The sequence below is a fragment of the Nicotiana attenuata genome, unplaced genomic scaffold (genome assembly GCF_001879085.1).
Source record: "Nicotiana attenuata strain UT unplaced genomic scaffold, NIATTr2, whole genome shotgun sequence".
NCBI lineage: Eukaryota > Viridiplantae > Streptophyta > Magnoliopsida > Solanales > Solanaceae > Nicotiana > Nicotiana attenuata.
Window position 1 is genome coordinate 221,690 of NW_017671629.1, and position 22,544 is coordinate 244,233.

Consider the following 22,544-nt stretch of genomic DNA (forward strand, 5'->3'; position numbering starts at 1 on the left):
ATTTTTTGTTTGTACATGGCCATTTATAGTCTTACTGTAAATTAATATGATTTAGTGCATGACCACATCCATAAATTAAAAAATTTATTATGGCAATGGTGTCTGGACCAGCTACATAATAATAGATACATTTGCCCTAACCTTATACATTCAAAGAGTTCAGAACCTTAAATTACCACTCTTCCACTTGAATTCTTTGTTATTTCCCATGACAGTACAGACGTAAGAGCAGAAAGATGTTCTTGAATTCTAGTAGTCACTATATTTTGAATCCCATTTTGCAGTTCCTGAAATTCGTCTCTGCAACAAGTATTCGAGAGGCAAAAGGTAAGAAAACGAAAGCAAACTCAAAATAGAGGGACAAAACAGTATTTATTGCTATTAAAACTGGATAAAAACAGCAGCCCGGTGCACTAAGCTCCTGCTATGCGCGGGGTCCGGGAATGGACCGGACCACAACGGTCTATTGTACGCAGCCTTACCCTGCATTTCTGCAAGAGGTTGTTTCCACGACTTGAACCCGTGACCTCCTGGTCACATGACAACAACTTTACCAGTTACGCAAGGTTCAACTTTACCTCCTGGATGCTACACGAAATCATTGCTTGAACTACACACCCAAGGTTAAAACGAGAAGATTTTTGTGAACATATATACCTTAGTAAATTAACATTGAGGTAAAAATTATCATCGCTAAGCGGAAGTTTGGAGCCATACCTATTAAAATTATGTTTCTGTCTTCTTTTCTACAACTGTTGTCAATGCATCTTCGATAGCTTGGGCAAAAGTTGCAATCTTGTAAGTGAAGAATCCAACTAACATGGGTATCAAGTCAAGGTGCATGAACCCGTACTCCGCCTCAAGAATACTGGAAAGAAACCAAAATTAAGTAAGCAAAGGACACTAACTTAAGCCACTTAATGCAAGGTAAAAGCATCAGAGGTTGCTACTGAAAAAATTTCAAAGAATTAATCTGTAAATGATTCTTAGGTCCATTGAAGCACTAACAAGTTCAAGCTACTTCAGAATGGTTGATAATACCCTTTCTAGTGGTGTTTCAACTTATTACCGGACAAGTCTCAGGTTCAGGGGCGGATGTACCATTGTAGGCACAGGTTCAACAGAAATCATAACTTTTGGCGCGGATCATAAATTTATGTGTAAAACTTCACTAAAATTGTAATAAATAGTAGACATGAACCCATAACTTACAAAATATAACGGTCAATGCTAAAAATCTTAAAAGTTGAACCCATAAAGTTTAAATTTTGGATCCGCCTCTGCTCAAGTTGAATGAAGGCGATTATTCGGAACTGAATGAAAACTTCATTTTTTGACTTTCAGTCATGGACAATATCCTTGGGACATCTCAAACTAGAAACAATCACATTAATAATTTTAATGCCATTACATTAAATCAAAATTCAAGTGTCAATAACTTGCCTCGGCCTATGTCCAAATCTGTTGGCTGCATCGACACTGCTCTGTAAATATTATACTTTTTGCCTCAGGTTACTAGATTCCATCTTTGTTCTTCGACTCACAAGTAATTAACTTCTATGCTTGGTAAACTAAAAGGTCTGATCCAAATCGTGAAGGTAAAAGATAGAATAGAAGAAACTGAAGTCTGAAGCTCCTTTAACCAACTAAATTTCTTTATCGATGCAGAAAAGTTATAAGAGAAGTTTTCCTTGAAACAATTATTCTATCCACACGTGCTTTGATGTAATATGGTGACAGTGGAAGATCCTTACCCATTCCACCGGTTATAGATCATAACCAAAACAACAGGAACCAATAGCCTCGGTTGCCCAGCTGCTCCCCTGCAAGTAAAGCTTTCTCGTCAGTTAATTAATCAGAGCTCAAGCTACTCCGTAATGGCATATGACTACTATTCCTAAGTCAGTTAGGGATTCAGTAATGATGCATTTCTTGGATTTCTAATTACCACCCGGTTTATTACTAACTTAAGACCCTGGAATTAAGAAATTGTACACAAAGTACAACTCCAATGTGAATGTAATTGCAAGTCTGCCAAAGTATGAAGAGTAGGAGGATGTCAAAGTCTCAAAGAAGTAAACCTAAAAATATCTCTTTACCTATTTTTAACCAAGGTTTAAGGTACAAAGAGGAGGAGAATATGACAGTTTACTCATTAACAAACTGAGAGCACCCATTATACATATTTAAGCCTATTAGCTAATAATATTTACCCAAACATTTTTCTTTTCAAATTTTCATTTGAGCAAATAAAACATCTTATTAGTATTTGTTGAATGTATACAGCCAGCCATTTACCTGCATCCAGCAGAACCCTAGACAAGCGTCACTCTTAATGTAGTTTCAGCACGATATACATGTGACTTGCCACCAAAAGGAATGTCCACTACCAGACATTTTTCCAGAACCAGGCAATGAGTGTCTTGCGCAGAAACGTAGTATCACAATATCCGACGAGGATCATGGTCCAATTCTGCTTAGGGTATTGAAAGTTAACTTCTAATTTAAACCCTTCTTTGATATGATTGTTAGAGTTTAGGTCTTAGCAAACAACATTAACAATGACAAACAACTACTAACACTCAGCCCAAAATAGTTCGGTTGGTTTTATTAATTCTCAATACCGATTTTATTGCTTATGGACATGTTTCATACCAATACTTCAGAAATTATCCTCTGAAACAAATTAGGGTTCTCAGACACTAGAGGTTATCTACATTTTATGCCAACATACAAATCCTTTTGTTCTTGTAGGTACCCAACAAACAAATATCAAAACAAATTAAAAAGATTCCTAGCTAGCACCAGAACTAATGCAAGTGTACTAACACGACTAAACCTTAATCCTAACAATTGGTATAACCTATATGGATCATTTGCTTCTTTTTTGTTAAGTTATTCACCAAAACCCCATATATCCCGAGAGAGTGTAGGTGTCTACTTCCTTCCATGTGATTTTATGTTTCCCTTGTTGCCTTTTAATACCTTCAATCATCATAGTGCTATGCATGCAAATCGGTGAGGTTAAAGTAGGGGACTTTCCAACCATTTCATGTTACTTTCTCTTGTTTTATCTCTATTTTATGGCAATTGTGATCATTCTAATCTTGTTTGATCTTATATGATTGAACAACCATCTTGCCATTCACATTTCTACAACATTCATTTTGTGGATATACTGGGCTTTTGAGGCGGACATTCACTCTAACATAACATTATTGGTCTTATTATTGTTATAAAACTTACCTTTCTCTCTAATTGGTATCTTCCTATCGCATAGTGCTCTCGTTACACTCCTTCATATCAGTCATCTTAATCAAATGCTATGTGTTATATTTCATTTATTATATCATTCCCTTGAATAGCAGAACATAGATTTAGTTGTCTCAACTTCACACAACGATCTTGTCCAATCCCCCTTCAACTTCATTCTTATATGAGGGTCAAAGTTGCAGTGCATATATTCCGTCTTACTACTTAAAAACCTTATCTCTAGAGTACTTCTCCATATTTCAAAATTTTGGTAGACTCCTTAGCTAGTTTTGTCTATTAATACAAATGTCATCTGCAACTAACATATATCATGAAACCTTATCTTGTATGCAATGGTTACCTCATTCGTAACTAGGATAAATAAGAAAGGGCTCAAGGCAAATCCTTGGTGTAAACTCATGGTTATAGGAAGCTCCATTGGTTTACACCAAGAATCTTTATTGAGCTTGTATGTGTTGTTAAATTAACAACTTGGAGAAACTAATACTAAGCCATTTACCTTAAATTACTGGAGCCGATATGGTCAAATAGCTGCATAAATTATATGATAACTATAGCACTTCCACAACGTAGCACACATATACCATGCAGATCATACAAGAATGATACAAAGCTAGCCTGAATTAACTTTCCCTCTTTGTATCCTAAGTTACAAGAGAATGCAAACACCTTTCGGTCAGAAAAGTTTAATCCCAGTCATTTCCCCCCAATCCCTCCCTTGTTTCCCTGGGGTTTAGGAGGAGGAGACAAGGCAGAAGGGAAAAGGTAGGAACCAAACACTTAACAGACAAACAGATGTATTGATACTTCATTCTAAAGGAATCTACTCGTGGAACTACATTCTGGCTATGATATGGAAATGGGATTCAGTTTCTTAAGAAAAAGCAAAATATTATGGAACTACATTCTGGCTATGATAAAGAAGGAAGATAAAAGACAACACATATATATTCGAGATAAACATGTATAGAAGCTAAAGATTGAATCATGAAGGCATACTTGATAAGCGCTTTGGGTCCGTCTGTACTTATAGAATCCACGCTGTTTCCCAACATACGTATGTACATCAATGAACCAAGTAGCCCAGCTCCATAACTGGACAGCCGAAACACATAAGATTTTATCAACACCAAACATATGCATGTACATGAAGAACCAAATAACCAAGCACTGTATTTGGTCAGATGAAACACAACATAATATTTATCAACACTGGTTTTAAAAGCTTCACGGCATATGTGCAGATTACCCAGCTTTATTCAAAAGGAAATTTATTCCTTACAACAAGTTGGGAAATACAAATGTATATAAGTGATGATAGGCTATAATTACGTATTTTAGTCGCTTATTACACTCTAATTTACTGCACTTTAATTGAGTTTGCGCTTTAATCGCTAGTGTTTTGCACTAATTGTGTGTTTTATGCCTTGTAGGTGTGATTCCGAGCTATATAGATGTTATGGAATGAATTTAAGTGATTTGACGCTTTGAAGTCTGAGTAAAAGCTCAAGGAATTAAGCCGGGATCGTGTTCGGGGGTCAAATTTGATAATTAAGTACGAACGAAGACTTGAGGAGGCATATTGCGCACTGTCTAGTAAAATAGACATAACTTTTTGCTCAGAACTCCATTTGGGCTCCACAATATATGGTTGGAAAGCTAACTCAAAGGGCTACAACTTTCATGTTTTACGTTTTTCCAAATTCCAAACGGAACAGGGTGAAAAACCGCGGTTCCACCGCGACTGCGGCAGAACCGCGGTAGAAGATGGTCGCGGACAACTGAAGAATCAGAGGGCATGTTTGGCCGCGGTTCCACCGCGACCGCGGCAAAACCGCGGCAGGAGGCGGAAATTTCAAGGACTTATGTGCAAAACACGGGATTTTAAGCCCTAAACCCTATATTAAACCAAGGAAGCCGGCCAAGAAAGAGAGGGGGACATATTTTGGACACAAATTAGACCTAAGGAGGCAGGAGACACTACATTAGGATTAGACAACACCCTGGGAGGCAAGAACACATTGGGAGCAAGGCGGAGAATTCTTCTACGAGTTTTTCCTTCCTCTTCCTATTTTTCATTGTTGGTTATGACTTTTAGTATTGTAGTTTTACATACTATTATGAATAGCTAATTTGTTATCTAGAGTTTTGATAGAACCTTTTGTAGGATAAATTCTTGTTATGTTTTTATATAATTGAGCTATAGCTTTTCTCTATTTGTTCAACTACGTTTATATTCTGGTTGATTGAAGAGCTCTCAATTAGCTGTGCCTATTTAGTATGCATAACTCGGGAGAGAGTGCATATTTAGGTAATTGTTGAACAACACCACTCCCAGAGTATATGAGGGATCAATAACCGAGGGTTTAAAGGTGGGATTAGGGATAACCAAGCCTTGGGTGCGATCTGAAGTGAGCTGTATTAAAAGCCAGCTAGCGTAGCTCGGGAGAGTGCGTCTAGTAAATTGTCGTAATTACTCGGGAGAGATTTACGGTAATAAGAGTGCTCATGATCGGTAGAGAATACTTAGGCGAAATTATAGAAGACATAGCGGGAAGGATTCCCACAATTGGGGAAATCATAACTCTAGACCTCCTTAATCTTTTCTCTAACCCTCAGTATCGTTAGTTGTTAATTTACTATTTTAATTTGTTAGTTAATTAGTTAAACAGAAGAATCTTAATATCTATAAGTTAGGAATTGTTCAAGCTTGTCTTCTTGGTGATAGTGAACAGCTGTAGCTAAACCTCAGTTCTCTGTGGGATTCGACTTCGGACTTGTAAACCGGATTATATTTGCAGCGACCGCATTGTCCTTTTTATAAGGCATAGTTGGGCGTGATCAGTTATGTCGCAGAAGCGACTCCGCAGATGCAGTTATGAGTCCGCAGATGAGGAAGTGATGGATAGAATTTATCTTTGATTTTAGCTTATGGTTATATTTCATGAATCTATCTTTGATTTTAGCTTATGGTTGATGAATTGAAAGAGGAAATTGGAGGTTTTGGCCTAATGTTTCATAATACGAATTTTTGAGTTTTGAACACCGATTTGGAGTCGGGTTTGAGTGAAACTAGTATGATTGGACTCGAAATTGAATGGGCTGTCAGATTTTGTGAGTTTTTCGGAGTTTCGAGGCGTGGGCCCAGGTGTGATTTTTGGCTGGATTTTGGATTTGACTTCGGAATCGATCTGTATCATTTGTAATTTCTTCCTTGGGTTTTATCTGATGTATTTGAGTTGCTTTTGGCTAGTGTTGAGCCGTTCGAAGGTCCTTACGCGCGTGATGGCATTCTTGGAGCATCGCTTGCCTTGATCAGTGTCGGGATCGGCTTGTTTAAGATAAGTAACTCTTCTAAACATAGTGCTAAGGGTATGAAACCCCGAATTATGTGTTATGTGATTGGTGCTGAGGTGACACACATGCTAGATGACGGGCGTGTGGGCGTGCACCCTCTGAGTTGTGACTCGGTTATTTCCAGGGCACTACTTAGTGGCCCACTTTGTTGATATTTGTTTTTTTTACCATGTGATAAAATAATTGAGCTTTACATCATGCTAAATATCATGTTTAGGGTTTATGCGAATATTGTTGGGACCATAGTGGTCGTTTCTTGCTGTCATCTCATTGATTTCATTGATAGTTTGTACTCAGTTGCATTCAAGCATTCATATGGTATCTCAGTCTCACTTGTTACTTGTTGATACATCATATCATTGTTCTGGGTCAATTTTCATGACATTGAGAGCCCGAGGGTGAGACTGGAGAGTGATGACTGAGTCAGGCCGAGAGCCTGATTATGAGTTACATCTATGGGATCACGCTGCACGCCGCAGCGGTTATATTGATGATTATGGTAGCGCTTGGGATGTAGGAGCCCCTCCAGAGTCTGTAACACACCCCCAGTGAGCACGGATGATATTATTGAGGGATGGATTTCCCTGGACATGGATTTGTCCGAAGTATTAATATATGCAGATGGATTTCTCCACAGGGATGGATTTCCCTTTTTCCTCGATACCGAGTGACGTCTAGTCATTGTTGAGTATGTTCCGAGATGGATTTCCCTAGGCCGCATGGGCCATATACGTTACCGTGTGGTTGAGCATTTATACATTATTGAGGGATGGATTTCCCTGAGCATGGATTTGTCCGAAGTAGTTGATTCCAGCAGATGGATTTCTCCACAGGGTTGGAATTCCCTTTATCCTCGGTACTGGACGACTTATAGTCGGTGTTGTATATGTTTCGGGATGGATTTCTCTAGGTCGTATGGGCCATATACAGTACAGAGTGGTTGAGTGGGATGCAGTGAGGTTGAGTACTCTGAGAGTGTGAATACATGATTCATCTCTGAAGTACATGGCATTGGTATGCACATATGTCATACATGCATAGAGATGCATTTTTCCTCATGCTGTAAGGTATCACGTCATTCAGGACTTTTTACATACATTGATATGTGGTTATAAAGAGGTATTTCACACTTGTTATTTGAAAAAGAAAATGACACATGTCTACCTATTGTGGAAAGGAATTTTCAGGAAAAAAGTTATAGTTTTCAAAACTTACTCATATTTTGAAACGATTTCGGTAGTGTATTTGGGCTTTCATTGGTAGAGTATTTGGGCTTTCATTGGTAGAGTATTTGAGCACTTTATTTCTGAGCTATTTCTCTACTTGTACATTGTATGATCTACTGTTAGTTATTTGTGTTGGACCCGACCTATGTACTAGCTCGTCACTGCTTTCAACCTAAGGTTAGGTTTGTCACTTTTTGAGTACATGGGGTCGATTGTACTCGTTCTGCACTTCCTGCACATTGCGTGCAAATCCCGGATATTGAGGTTGCTGCGATCGATGGTTGCTGGATTTGAAGGCGTACTTGCGATCCTGTTGTAGCTGCCTTTTGTTCACGGTAGCCTTAGATTTATAAACTCTATTTACGAAATTTTCGAATAGAAGATGTATTTTCTTCATGTCTGCTTTGTAAACTCTATTCTTAGAAGCTCATGATCTTAACTACGGTCCTTAGGAAATGTATAAGATTTAGATAATTCTGTTGTTTAATTATTTTATTAAGTTAAATGGAATTGGATAATAGTTAATTGTCTTCCCTAGCGGGTCGGGTTAGGTTCCATCACAACTGGTGGATTTTGGGTCGTGATATATTGGTATCAAAGCTCTAGGTTCATAGGTTGTACAAGTCATTAGCAAATGTCTTGTAGAGTCTTGCGGATCGGTATGATGACGTCTATATCTATCTTCGAGAGGCTACAGGACATTTAGGATATACTTCCCATCTTTCTTTCCTTATCGTGCGGCATTGATTCAGCTTGAAGCGTAACTCTTTGAATTCCTTCCACGCATTCGTATGCGCATGTGAGTGTTCGGTATCAGCTGTACATCGACGGCTTGTGATTCCATGCAAGAGGTGCGAGATATGACTTCGGTATGCTGATGATTGGCCAGTCTGGAGGACTTGAGGCCGGGTTTTGACTGTGGTTTGAGCACAGAGGTGTTGATTATGTGAGCACGTGCTTTTGGATTTATATATTCGGTAGTGTCCCTATTAGAAGAATTTGTGGCCGGATGGCTACGTAATGAGTATGTGTTGCATGAACTTATGGAGGATTTAGTTGAATCTCACTGCGGTATTATGGTTGTAATAAAGTAAGGGCATTGCGAGTCAGGGTGTGTTTTGATCTATGGCTTTGAGCCAAGTGGGGGAGTCCGCTATTGATAAGTTGATTTCACGGTTATGTGTTGTATTGGTTTTCGGTTAAGGTATATTTGTGAATGAGTTATGTTCTGCAGAGGGTGAGATCGAGGAAGACTTGAGTAAAGGAATTTCAGGGTACGAGTTGTATTAGGCTTTATGAGAATCACGGAACGATTTGAGTTGTTATTGGTGAAGGATGTAATGTGGATGGGACATGAATTTATTTGGTTGCATTAAGGTGGAGTTACTTCCTTGGGTGTTGGAGTGCTAATGGGGCACAGGTCATTCGGCCCGTTTGGCAAGTCTAATTGAGATTTGAGTAGAGTGGATGACTCTCGAGAATGTTTCCAATGAATTTAAGATTTATACATGGCAATTGGGAATCTTCAGGATTTGTATTTGGCTAGAAACTGAGATTTATATTGGAGGATGTCGGGACTTGTGGCATTTCTCTATCATTATGGATTCTACATATCAGTATCCGGAAGGCGAAGGTAATGGCTTTAGATTCGCAGAAGGTCCCTTCAGAGCGGGCATCTCGGTTGTGGTACTTTTGGGGGTGCTTAAGAAGGAATACAACGGTTTATGAGCCTTAGGGCGGTGTGGTTTTATGCTAATGTTCGCGGGGCAAGTTTTAGTTAAGGATAGTAGTGTACTAGCAAGGAAAGATATCAATTTGAAGTTAATTCGGAAGGAACTCAGAGAATTAGGACAGCTTGGTAGTAGGTTGGATTGACATGGTAATGAATATGATCGGTTCCTTGGGTGCTTATGAAGTGGTGGGTTTCTACAGGTATTTTGTGGCAATGCTCGTGGGTTTTGATGCCTTGCGTAGCTTGGTTGAGTTAGAAGGAGTCAGTCCTGACGGTTTGGTTTTTGCAAATGGGATTCAGAGAGCTCTTGATGGTTTCTACCAAAGTTAGAGATGTATATTTTCTACTGGCGCGAGGAGTATGTGATGTATAGTGATTTCCTCTTGGATGGGATAAAATGGAAAGTTCTTAGCTAATTAAGTATGCAGTTGCTTGTCACTTGGAGTGGATTGTGATGTTCTCGTATTTATCATAGGATGGCATGGTATATGCAGTGTGTTGTGTAGGATCGAGATTTGGCATGTGCAAGGTCACGGTTCAGTTTTGAAAGGAAGGTCATAAGTTCTTAGGCTGCATGGACGATTTCAAATGAATAGGTAAATGGCATTACTATTTGGTATGGCGTGAGGAGAGTATACATTTCAGAAGGGGCAATGTGTTTAATTTATGGATACATCATTGGTATTGCGGCATTCTCTTGTTTGATCAACTGCTGGTGTTCGAATTTTGATTTGTGGCACAGAAGAATGATAGAAGTAGTCCTCGTGGGATGATCGTGTAATTTGAGAAGTGTTAAGCATTCAGGTGATAGAGTTGAGATCAGATATGGTGATTTGTATGTTGTACAGATTTGGAGACTGGGAGTTCTCATGAGTGGATGGTTTCGTTGTCGTGAACTGTGATAGTGTAGCCAAGGTTGGGCAGAAGATAGTATGTGTTGTGATTCAGCCATTGTGGACTTTCAAAGGGTTATTTATCTATTGTGTGAGACCGATGTTGATTTGGGGTTCATTGGTAGGCCAAAATGGATATGTATTCTGCACGAGGTCGGATTTGTTGACTCCGAACTGCTATTGTTGAGGGATGTGCCGTTCAGTTGTTGTAGAGCTTATTCGTGTTCTCAAATGATCTGTGAATTACCCTTCTATGTTACAAGGAGTTGTGAATCGTTGGTTATATGCACACATGGTGTGGTTCTATTTGGGCTTTATAGCGGAAATTCGAGCCGGATGAGTATTTAGGTATTGCGTGATTGATTGCGCATTGGCTATGTTCTTTCCGGATGGTGGCATTGTGTTATTTGCTCTCCGGGGTAATGGTAATGCACTTTGGGTGCTTGATGTCGAATTTTGCGGGGTTATTGATTTGGAGCAAGGCTGCTCGAGGTGTATAATATGGACCAGTGTTTGGATGGGGTCACACATTGTAGCTGAGTTGTATTGAGGTATGATGCATTGCGTGATATTCGTGTGTTTTGGTTCTATGGTGTGTGACGTGTTCTTAGCATTGCGATGTGGTGATACCCATTGAGCTTGCGAGATGGTTCTCTTATTGGATGTCATTTTCCATGTTTGAGTTCATTTGGACTCTTACTTATTGGTGCAAGGATTGCACGGGTTGTGGCTTCGATTGTATTGATGTGTCATGTCGCTAGAGTGGTCGTGTTGGACGAGATGGGCTCAATGGACGTAGAATGAATACTATCAGAATTGATTACAGCGTTGTTGGAAGATTAATATCAAAAGTCGGCTTAGAAATTTGCTAAAGTTCCTATCGCAGGAAAGGAACTGACGAATGGTTATGAGTTTCGGCGTGTTTCTTTCATCATTAGCAGTATAGGAAGGTGTTAGAACGAGGCTTTATTTGATAAGAGGTTTATTACCGGTATTGGGTTGTTTTGAGCAGCTACTGTGATTAGAAATTATCGCTATGAGTGTTTGAATTATGTGGTATATCATGTGATTTCATCTTGGGTTATGACCATGACTTATCACATTTTTTTCAAACTTATACAGTGTAAAGATGTGAGATTCTGGTCTTATAGAAAATTTCGGAAGTGGAAATTGGATTCTAAGGCTTATGGGCTAGGTTGGATTAAGAAATTACAATCATGCTGTGTTATTGGACTTATATGGGATAGGGTGACGTTGGATCACCCACGGGTATGTGCATGGTAAGGTTATACAGTAATTTGTTGGCTTTTGGAACAACTCTAGGCATGTTCGTGGACGAACGAATGTTTAAGTGGGGGAGGATGTAACGACCCGACCGGTCATTTTGAGCATTTGTACTTTGCTCGTCTGTTTGAGGGCATGAGTAGCTCCGTATGATGTATTATGACTTATGGGAATCGTCGGTTATGATTTTCAGGTTATTCGGAATCGAGTTAGAAGGATGATTCTCAGCTTGAAGCTTTAAATTTGAAAGGTTGAACCAAGTTTTGACTTTTTAGTATTTGCCCTAGGATTGGATTTCTGATGTTTCTGTTAGATCCGTTGGGTGATTTTCGACTTAGGAGCGCGTCCAGATTGTGATTTGGAGGTTCGTGTTAGAATTTGGCTTGAAATGGCGAATGTTAGAATTTTGGAAAGTTTGACAAGGAGTGGACCTTTTGATATCAGGGTCGGATTTCGATTCCTGAAGTTGGAGCAGGTCCATAATGTCAAATGTGACTTGTGTTCAGAATTTGAGGTCAATCGGACGTGATTTGATAGGTTTCGGCATCGGTTGTTGAAGCTGAAATTTCAAAGTTCAATAATTTCGAATTGAGGTGTGATTCATCAGTACGATATTGTTATGTGTGCTTTGATGCCTCGAGTAGGTTTGTGTGANCAAATAATTAAGAGAAAACTACCTTGTTTGACTTTACAGACAAAATATTATTAATATTAGTTAATTCAAACAATATTATCTATATTAGTCAAATGCTACCGATATTAGCCCAATTGACTATTGTAACAACCCGATAGGTCTTTTTGAGTACTAGCCTTTATTTCTGTATTTGCAGACCTCTCATAGCTTTATTTGATGTTATATGACTTGCATGCATGGTCCGTGTTATTTTTTGAAAAGTAGTTACGTGAAATTTTGAAGAAATATTTTTTTACTTAAAATAAGGTTACAGTTGACCATGGTAAACGTTTGTGGTAAACGACCTCGAATCGGCGTTTTTAAGATTCTGGTATGTTCGTATGATATTTTTTGACTTGTACACATGGTAAGGTTATACAGTAATTTGTTGGCTTTTGGAACAACTCTGGGCATGTTCGGGGACGAACGAATGTTTAAGTGGGGGAGGATGTAACGACCCGACCGGTCATTTTGAGCATTTGTACTTTGCTCGTCTGTTTGAGGGCATGAGTAGCTCCGTATGATGTATTATGACTTATGGGAATCGTCGGTTATGATTTTCAGGTTATTCGGAATCGAGTTAGAAGGATGATTCTCAGCTTGAAGCTTTAAATTTGAAAGGTTGAACCAAGTTTTGACTTTTTAGTATTTGACCTAGGATTGGATTTCTGATGTTTCTGTTAGATCCGTTGGGTGATTTTCGACTTAGGAGCGCGTCCAGATTGTGATTTGGAGGTCCGTGTTAGAATTTGGCTTGAAATGGCGAATGTTAGAATTTTGGAAAGTTTGACAAGGAGTGGACCTTTTGATATCAGGGTCGGATTCCGATTCCGGAAGTTGGAGCAGGTCCATAATGTCAAATGTGACTTGTGTTCAGAATTTGAGGTCAATCGGACGTGATTTGATAGGTTTTGGCATCGGTTGTTGAAGCTGAAATTTCAAAGTTCAATAATTTCGAATTGAGGTGTGATTCATCAGTACGATATTGTTATGTGTGCTTTGATGCCTCGAGTAGGTTTGTGTGATGTTATGTGACTTGTTGGTATGTTTGGACGGGACCCCGAGGGGCTCGGGCGTGTTTCAGATCGATTTCAGATCATNGAAGCCACTCTCGCGATCAAGAAGGGAATAATTTAGGGCTGGGGCTGGGGCTGGGGCTGGTTACTCTACGCAAATGCGAAGCCTTAGGGGTTGCCCTTCGAAAACGCGAAAGACCCCACGCGAATGCGCAGCTTTGGGATGGTTGGGGAAGGCACGAGAGTCTTCATCGCGACGCGACCCACTGGTCGTGAACGCGGTGTCTTGTTTGGGGAATAAGCCTTCGCGAATGCGAAGGCCAATGAGCATGTGTGCTTCGCGAACGCAGCAAGTGTTTCACGAATGGGAAGAACACCTGACGCCCAGCTGAATAAAGGATCAAAATCGGGATTTTATTATGTTCCACCATTTTTGAAACCTAGAGCTCGGACTAGATAGACTTTGGGAAATTTTGGGTAGAATTTAAGAAATTGATAAAATTGAGATTATCCTCCAACTAAGGTCGGATTTTAAAATAAATTACAAAATCGGGCTTGGGGGTAAATAGGTAATTGGGTTTTGGTCTGAATATCTGATTTCGACCCTAGGGTTGAATTTTGTTGACTTTTCCTATTTCATTTAACAATCAATATTTTTCACTCATGAGTAGTTTCTAAAGCTTATTTTGAATTGTTTAAACTATATTTGGCTAGATTCGCTTGGTTTGGAGGATTATTGTAAAGGACAAGTCCGGTGGATCATTGATTCATTTGCGAAAAGAGGTAAGTATCGTGGTTATCTTTAGGGAATTAGGACTTTTTGGTATGTTTGTGACGTGAACAATTTGTGAGGATGGCGTATATGCAAGGTGACGAGTATATATACATTGTCATGGGTTAAAGCATGCGGGTGAGAATTGTCTTATTGTTCCATGTTGTTTCATCTACTATGTCTGTCATGCCTTAGTTAGATTGGTTCTCTTTAATTGTTCACTTCCATGTTTATTGCTTATTTTGAAGTTTTAGTGATTATCAAAGCTGAATTTTCTTATTCTGTTACCATGGTTGAAGTTGAAATTTCTTCCCACCTTGCTTGATTCTTTGGGATATTATTGCTGCTTGGTAAGAAAGAGTGAAGAGTACGAAGCCTATTGTCATGCCATGTTTGCATAATGTTATCTTTGATTAAGCGAATGCGTGGATTAAAGTGCGAAGGGTGATGCCATGCACTTGATTACTTTATGATCACTATCATTTGAGGATGAGAGTAAAGGCATGAAGGGTGTTGTTATGCCATTGCATTGGTGAGGACGAGAGTAAAAGTAAGAAGGGTCATGCCGTGCCATTGCATTTTCATGATATGGTAAGGATGAGAGTAAAAGCATGAACGGCGATGTCGTGCAATTTGATGATTTTACTGCTTTACTTGTTTCTCGGATAGTTTATTTAACTTGGCTGCTTCGTTGCTTATTTCGGAAAAAGACTTACTTGGTGATTTTTTACTTATTATTCTGATCGTTGCTCCCTTTTATATGCCCCACCCCGTTATTACTTTTAATAGTTTACTTGTTATGTTTGTTACTTTATATATATGTCTGCATAGGTTTCTAGTAGGTGTCTCATCTTAGCCTCGTCACTTTCTCGTCGGGGTAAGGCTCGACACTTACTGAGTACATTGGGTCGGTTGTACTCATACTACACTTTTGCACATCTTGTGTAAAATTCTTGTGTTGGTTCCAATAGCTGTTAGAGGAGGCTCGCTCGGACTATCTTCACACGAAGACTTGAGGTAGAGCTGCACGGCGTTCGCGAACCCTGAAGTTCCCTTCTTATTTCTTGCACTGTTATTGTATTCAAACAATTGTACTTTTATTTCAGACCTAGGTTGTAGTATTATTTTAGTAGCTCATGTACTTGTAACACCAGGTTCCACGAGTAGACTAGAAGGTGTATTTGGTATTATTATTTCTATTTAGAAGTTCTACAGTTTTATTTCTTATTACATTGCGTTTAGAATTTGTTAATAAAGGATAGTGTGTAGCTAATGTTGGCTTGCCTAGCAATTGAATGTGAGGCGTCATCACGGTTCTGTGGTTGGGATTTCGGGCCGTGACAAGTTGGTATCAGAGCACAGGTTGCTTGGGTCTAACGAGTCATGAGCAAGCTTAGTAGAATTTGGGGGATTGGTACAGAGACGTCTGTAATTATCTTCTAGATGCTATAAAGATTTAGTAAATTTCACTTCATTCTTTCACTATCATGTGACTTTATTCTATCACTTAGTTTGAATCACTATATTCGTGTTATCTCACAGATCATGAGGACACACACAACTTCAATAGCCGATCAAGTGTTGTAGCCCTAGGTTGCAGCTTCTACCAGGCGTATGTGCTGGGGTCGAGGTAGGGCCAGAGGCAGAGCATAGCCTAGAGCACACGCAGCAACAACTATAACAGAGCCTCAGATCGAGCAGGAGGAGGATATCCTTGTTTAGACTACGCTAGTTAGACCAGCTTAGGTCCTGAAAGGGTTCATCGCTACCCTAGTGCTATAGGACACCCTAGTATGTCTAGTGGGCCTTATAGAGAGTGTGGCCTAGGATGGTGTATATCATATAGCACCAATCGTCTCTCAGGCTAAGGGAGGAGCTTGTACTCTCGCTACTCGCACTCTAGAGCAGGTGACTGACAAATATCAGACTCCAGTGGTTCCAGCAGTTGGAACATTTCAGCCTGTTATTACTACATAGTCCAGAGAGGGACTCGTTATGTTATTCGAGAGAGGTTGGACAAGTTTACCAAGCTATTTCCTATTCGATTTCGTGGTACACCTTTTGAGGACTCACAAGATTTCTTAGACCTTTTCCATGAAGTAGTGCGCAACATGGGCATACTAGAGTCTAATGGAGCCAATTTTGTATTGTTTCAGATGCATTACTCCACCAAGAGGTGGTGGCATGAGAATGTTCGAGGTAGAATAGGAGGTTAACCTCCACTCACACGGGATCAATTCTCACACCTATTCTTGGAGAAGTTCGTTCCTTTTACTCTGAGAGAGGACTAACGCATCTAGTTTGAGCGCCTCCAGCAGGATTGAACGATTGTTACCCATCATGAGACCAGATTTGTTGATTTATCTCGCCATGCTGTTGACTTGATCCCTACAAAGATTAAGATGATAAGGAGATTTAAGATTGTCTTACTTACTGTATCAGGCTATAGATGGCCAGAACAACTGAGGATGATATTTCTTTCATGAGGGTTGTGGAGATTGCTAGATGGATAGAGAGAATTTCGTGGTCAGGGTAGGTAGGTAGGTAGCATCTGAGAAGAGGCCTTTTTAATTTGGTGGTTTCACTGATGCCTCGTTTGGAGGAAATGTTTCACTTAGTAGAGGCCATCCCAACAAGTTTGTTTAGAAATTGCTTCAGGTATCACACGATGCTTCAGGAAGTAGTGTTTCTTATAGGTCTCAGCCTGAGAAGCTGTCATACAGTGCACCTTAAGCTTTGGTTAGTGCACCTCCGATTCAAAGTTATCAGCGTGGTTATTTAGGTGGACAGGGTAAGTTCCAGGGTTAGCAGTCACAACAACCAAGGAATAGTTAAACTTGTGGAGATACTAGGTACGTCGCGAGGTTTTTCCCTAGGTCACAGAGCAACATGCCACAACAAGGTACTCGTTCCATGGTTCCGCCACCCACTCATCTAGCTAGAAGCTGGGTCAGGCAGCCGAGGTTGTGGTCAAGACATTAGAGGTGTCGACCAGCCAGGGAGAGGCCGTCCGAGAGGTATAGGTCAGATTAGTGGGGCTCAACCCTATCTCTATGCTTTTCCATCTAGACCCGAGGCAGAATTGTCTAATACAATCATCACAGTTACTGTTTTGGTTTCCCATAGAGATGCATCAGTTTTATTTGGTCCAGGTTTAACTTATTCGTATGTGTCATCCTATTTTGCTCCATATTTGGATATGTCTCGTGACTCTTTGAGTGCTCCTGTATATGTGTCTACGCCTGTTAGGGATTCTATTATGGTAGACTATGTCTATTGCTCGTGTGTGGTCTCTATCAAGGGTTATAAGACTAGGGTAGATCTTCTTTTACTCATCCTGGTGGACTGATGATGCTATTTTGGGCATGGACTAGTCGTCCAATATCATACTATCTTAGATTGTCACACTAAGACCGTGACGTTGGTGATGTCGAGGTTGCCGAGATTGGAGTGGAGAGGTTCATTGAGTTATATTCCCGGTAGGGTGGCGTCTTTTTTTGAGGCACAATGGATGGTTCAGAAGGCTTGTTTGGCATACTTAGCCTCTGTGAGGGACGTTAGTGCTAATAATCCTACCATTGAGTCAGTTTCGGTAGTGAGACTTTCTAGATATGTTCCCACCTAACCTACTGGGCATGCCGCCCTATAGGGATATTGATTTGGGTATTGACATGGTGCCGAGCACTCAACCTATCTCTATTCCACCATATCGTATGGCACCGGTAGAGTTGAAGTAATTAATGGAACAACTTCAGAAGTTTCTAGATTAGGGTTTCATCAAACCAAGTGTTTCTCCTTGGGGTGCTTCAATTATGTTTGTGAAGAAGAAAGACGACACTATGAGGATGTGTATTGACTACTGGCAGTTGAACAAGGTTACTGTCAAGAACAAGTACCCGCTACCGTGTATTGATGATTTGTTTGATCGGCTTCAGGGTGCTAAGGTTATCTCGAAGATCGATTTGAGATTGGGGTATCATTAGTTAAGGATTCGGGCATCAGACATTCCAAAGACGGCTTTCAGAACTCGCTATGGCCACTTTGAGTTCTTAATGATGTATTTTGGGCTGACCTATGCCCCAACAGCCTTAATGCACTAGATGAACAACATATTCCAACCATATCTTGATTCCTTTGTGATTGTGTTTATTGATGACATATTGGTGTGTTCTTGCAGTTCTGGAGGATCAAGAGCAGTGCTTGAGAATCATGCTCTAGACTTTGAGGGAGAAGAAGCTATATGCTTAATTCTCCAAGTGCGAGTTTTGGCTTGATTCAATGGCATTCATGGGCCGCGTGGTATCCAGTGAGGGGATTAAGGTGGAAACGAAGAAGATTAAGGATGTTCAGAACTGGCCTAGACATGCTTCAGCTATAGAGATTGTCGCGCATCCTTTTTCCCTCTTTGCATCGAAAAATCGGGTTTGTGACATTTTGGGCATAGGACAACTCATTCCTTTTGGGAACTGGGTTTTGCATTTGAAGAGTCGCCACCTAATGATTTAAGGTACATTAGGACACCTATAAGGTTCAACTGCAACTATATTTTGATAACCAGAGATAGGGTAAGGGCTTGAAATTATCCCAAGGGGAAGGTGTTAGGCACCCCTCAGGATCCACTAGTGTGGTTCCCAGCCAGACAGTTCTTTGTGAATTTGTGCAATTAACAAGTGAACAAATAAGGCTCAAATAAGAGGGGATTTCAATACACAAGTGTTTGGAAGTGATAAAAGTAAAACAGAGTTTGCGAAGCAATCATTAAAGGGTTGATTTTGAAAAGAAGTTACAATTCTATAAATATTTAAAGGAAAGAAATGGGAGGGGAAGGTCCTAGGTTTATTTGCAATATGGATCACATCAATGCAATACCCGGTAATCACTCCTCGAGAGAGGGGCTACACGTGGTATTAGCGCACCGGTCATCATATCCATATCTACCCTTCCCACCCCATCGAGGTACTAAAGCGCAGATTGGTCTCGACCACTATTGCATGCTATTACCCGTCCCATTCCTATCAGTCCTAGAGGCACTTAGGACTACTATTCCTAAAGGGGAGGGATATTAGGCTGACTTTGAGGTTTCAAAAGGTAAAAAAGCTAGGTTGACATACAAAACACATAGGACTGCACATTAAGGGGGAACATGTAAACATCCAAAAGGCTAATGTATACCTCCTCAAGAAAAGCACATAAATAGCATGACTTAAACACAATCAAGGCCAGAATTTAAAGACAGGGGAGTTTCAGTTTTGAAGCAGACCAATTTATTACATAACTCAGATAAGAAGTCCGAATCAGGCCTGCCTGCTGGTTGTAGCAATTACTAATTAACAAAGGCGGGTTCAGTTTTATTATTGTTATCACCTAAGGCTTGCCTAGGTATTTGGGTGAGATCCTATAAACATGCTTTCTAAACAGTATTAATAAGAAGGGAGAGAGTCGTTGAAAATTAGTTCAGAACAGTGAGAGTTAGGCTGATTCTAGACTAGACTGGTTTCAGATGATGACATCTATTATTGCTGATTTTAAATCCTATAGACATGATATCTATTATTGCTGATTTTAATTTCTATAGACATGATATCTAGTTGAACGTGAAACGAAGCAGGCAGGATTTACTTGAAATTCCTATAGGCATGATTTCTATGAAAAAGGTACTGATTTTAGATGCCGGATTATAACCAATAGGATCCTAAGAACATGGTGTCTAAATGTTGTAATAAACATGCAGAACTAAAGACAAATCCTAGAGGCATGTGGTCTAAATGCAGAATTTAAAACATGTCCTATAGACAGGTTCTCTAAATGCAGAGTTAAACATGCAAAATTTAAAGACAAGTCCTATTGGCATATTATCTAAATACTGGGTTAATTATACAAAAAAAAAAATAAACAGGTCCTAAAGGCATGATCTCTACCCCTCTAATAGTTAAGCATGCACAATTACCCAGCCCTTTTTCACTAACCAAACCCAATGCTTATTACAAATTATTATAGACCAAATACAGAATTACATCAGAAAAGTGTGAAAATAAGAAGTTACAACCATAGGAAGCCTGATTCTGACTTCCTCTCTGAGTTATGGAACAAAACACCTCAAATGCCAACTTGTTTCAAAGCCTTTCTCAGACCTGGGTGTGTCAAAGTTCCCTAAGGGTCTCAAGGGACCTAGGGCAGTGCTTACACCCAAGTTTGCATAACCAGATAGAGATGAGTGCAGTGTGGAAGGGCCAACCCTTATGTGTCCAAGTTCAGAGGGAGCTCATGGGTCCCATGGCAAGGCTCGCACAAGAGGGGCAGAACCTAAGTCTAAGAGTATAGTTGAAGTGCAGAAAGAGAGATTTAAAACTGAGTGGAGAATAGAGAGGGGTAAGGTGTAAAAACAGTAGTAGTAAAGCTAACAATCAGTATTTTCATACAAAGGGGTCAAGGGTTTGGGAACACATTGCAGGGAGCATATGACCCTAGGAAGGGTCAGATTTGGACATGCACATCAATAGATGGTGTTGGCATACCCATGAACCAGCCAGAGAATAAAAGACATAGAGGGGATATGAAGGTTATGACCCCAGGGAAGGTCAGGTTTGGGTTATGCACAGTAGTGTCTAATGCTGACATGCCTCCAAACCAACCAAGGAATACAAACACATAAGGGATATGGGGGTTTGGGATTCATAAATCATAATAAGTGACTGACAGAGTTCATACATAAGAAAACATTAATTCAGAGGAGAAAGGGGCAGATTACAGTATACTCAGTAATGGAACTTGATTAAACACAAGCAAGAAACAGGCAAGAGCGAGGGAAATAGTAAGGAAACATGTTTTTGTTGATGCTGGAAAATTAATTAGAACATACCAGTAAATAAGCAAATGCAGAAAGAAAAGTAAGCAAATTTCCACAGCCTAGCCTTGGCTTTCAGCCGGCTAGACAAGGTAGCAACACAAGTAGTAACAGAGAAAAAGAGAGAGAGAGAATTTTGAGTGAGGTGTGTGTTCTGAACTCAAGTGTTTCGTTCCTTGTGTTTGTTGTTTTTTGATAGAAGAGGGATGCAAGGTATTATAGCCTTTTTGAAAATGAGTGAAGGAAGGGAGATAAATAAATTTTAGTACAAATATGGAAACAATCAATTGTCAGAATCAATCATACAAGCGATTTCCTTTAATTAAGGAATCACTGTTTAACAGATTCAAATAAAGAAGGAAATCAATTTAGAGACAGCCTGATTATTGCCATAAAAGAAGTAGTAAAAAATATTAAGTAAGCAATCGAGTCTAAGTACAGAAATATACTTATTTTGGGAATAGATTTAGCAAGGTAAATATTACAACAAATGGAAAAGAATCAATCAATTTTGAACGGGCGAGTGAAATCAGGGTTCATAAAAGGAGAGATTTGAAATTAGTCACAAGATGAAGATCAATCATGGAAGAAACTTCAGCATATAAATAAAGTGAACAAGGTCATCAGACATGCGAGACCAAACTCATGGACAAAATCACAAACGGGCAGTAGTAGCAGAAGTAGGCTAGGTTTCAGTAGTAAAGCAAGCATTCGAAGCATAGTAATCAAGTAGGTCAAATCACATTGAATCAACATAGAAGAAAACATAGCCTCAGAGACATGCAATGGTTTCGAAAATAGCAGGTGAGGAAACCCTTTTAAAAAGTTAGGGTTTCAGCCATAGTCAGATAAGTCACATAGAGAAAAGAGAGTTTTAAAACAAAGCTTTAGTCGAGTCAAGTACTCAAACAAGCAATTTCAGACCCCAAAGAAATTAGGGTTTTCAACATGCTAACTCAGATAGGAGAACAACATGAACAAAACATAGCAAAATCAGAAACATGTTGAAATCAGAGAGGAGATTTTGACAAGAAAAACTTGAAGGAAAACCCTAATCGAAAAGTGAAGAGTCATTTTGAAAGAAAGGTCAAAGAAACTTCGAGAAGCACTTAAAAAGTTCATGGCAAGCACAGATCTATGGTAGATCTGAAAGAAATCAAGAAACTCTTAGAGACTAGGGTTTCAGAAAACCCAAAAGCAATGAGAAAGGCCCTGAAAGTTACCCATCTAGCCAGGAGAGTCAAGGAGCTGACTCGAACGGCCATGGCTGGCCGGAGAAAGGTCAGGGATGACCGGAGAAAGGTCATCGAGCAAGGACTAGACCAAATTCCTTCAAAATATCTGGTCATGAAACCACAGAACTAAACATATAAAAGCCAAGGAAGGCTGGTACAGGTCTCGGATGACCTTGGAAGGCCATGGATTATGGTGGATTAGGGTGGCGGTGGCTAGGGTTTGGGTGGTGTTGTAGAGA

General features: G+C 39.8%; 1 protein-coding gene across 1 annotated transcript; it reads right to left on the reverse strand.

The window, feature by feature from the left end:
- Positions 1-41: 41 nt before the first annotated feature.
- Positions 42-22,335, reverse strand: LOC109209392. The gene is made up of 5 exons (XM_019372654.1): positions 22,202-22,335; positions 4,273-4,368; positions 1,755-1,823; positions 718-868; positions 42-300 (listed from the first exon to the last, which is right to left on the reverse strand). The coding sequence occupies exons 1-4, from the start codon at positions 22,333-22,335 to the stop codon at positions 727-729; spliced, it is 441 nt and encodes a 146-aa protein (XP_019228199.1). The 3' UTR covers positions 42-300; positions 718-726.
- Between the last annotated feature and the right edge of the window lie 209 nt (positions 22,336-22,544).

What these genes read in the sequence shown, in the direction of transcription:
- LOC109209392 (XM_019372654.1), bottom strand. Translation starts at nt 22,335, where the DNA reads ATGGCCGTTCGAGTCAGCTCCTTGACTCTCCTGGCTAGATGGGTAACT. An exon ending in TTCAGATCTACCATAGATCT is followed by an intron (nt 4,369 to 22,201) that starts GTGCTTGCCATG and finishes TCGGCTGTCCAG; the next exon opens with TTATGGAGCTGGGCTACTTG. An exon ending in GGACCCAAAGCGCTTATCAA is followed by an intron (nt 1,824 to 4,272) that starts GTATGCCTTCAT and finishes CTTTACTTGCAG; the next exon opens with GGGAGCAGCTGGGCAACCGA.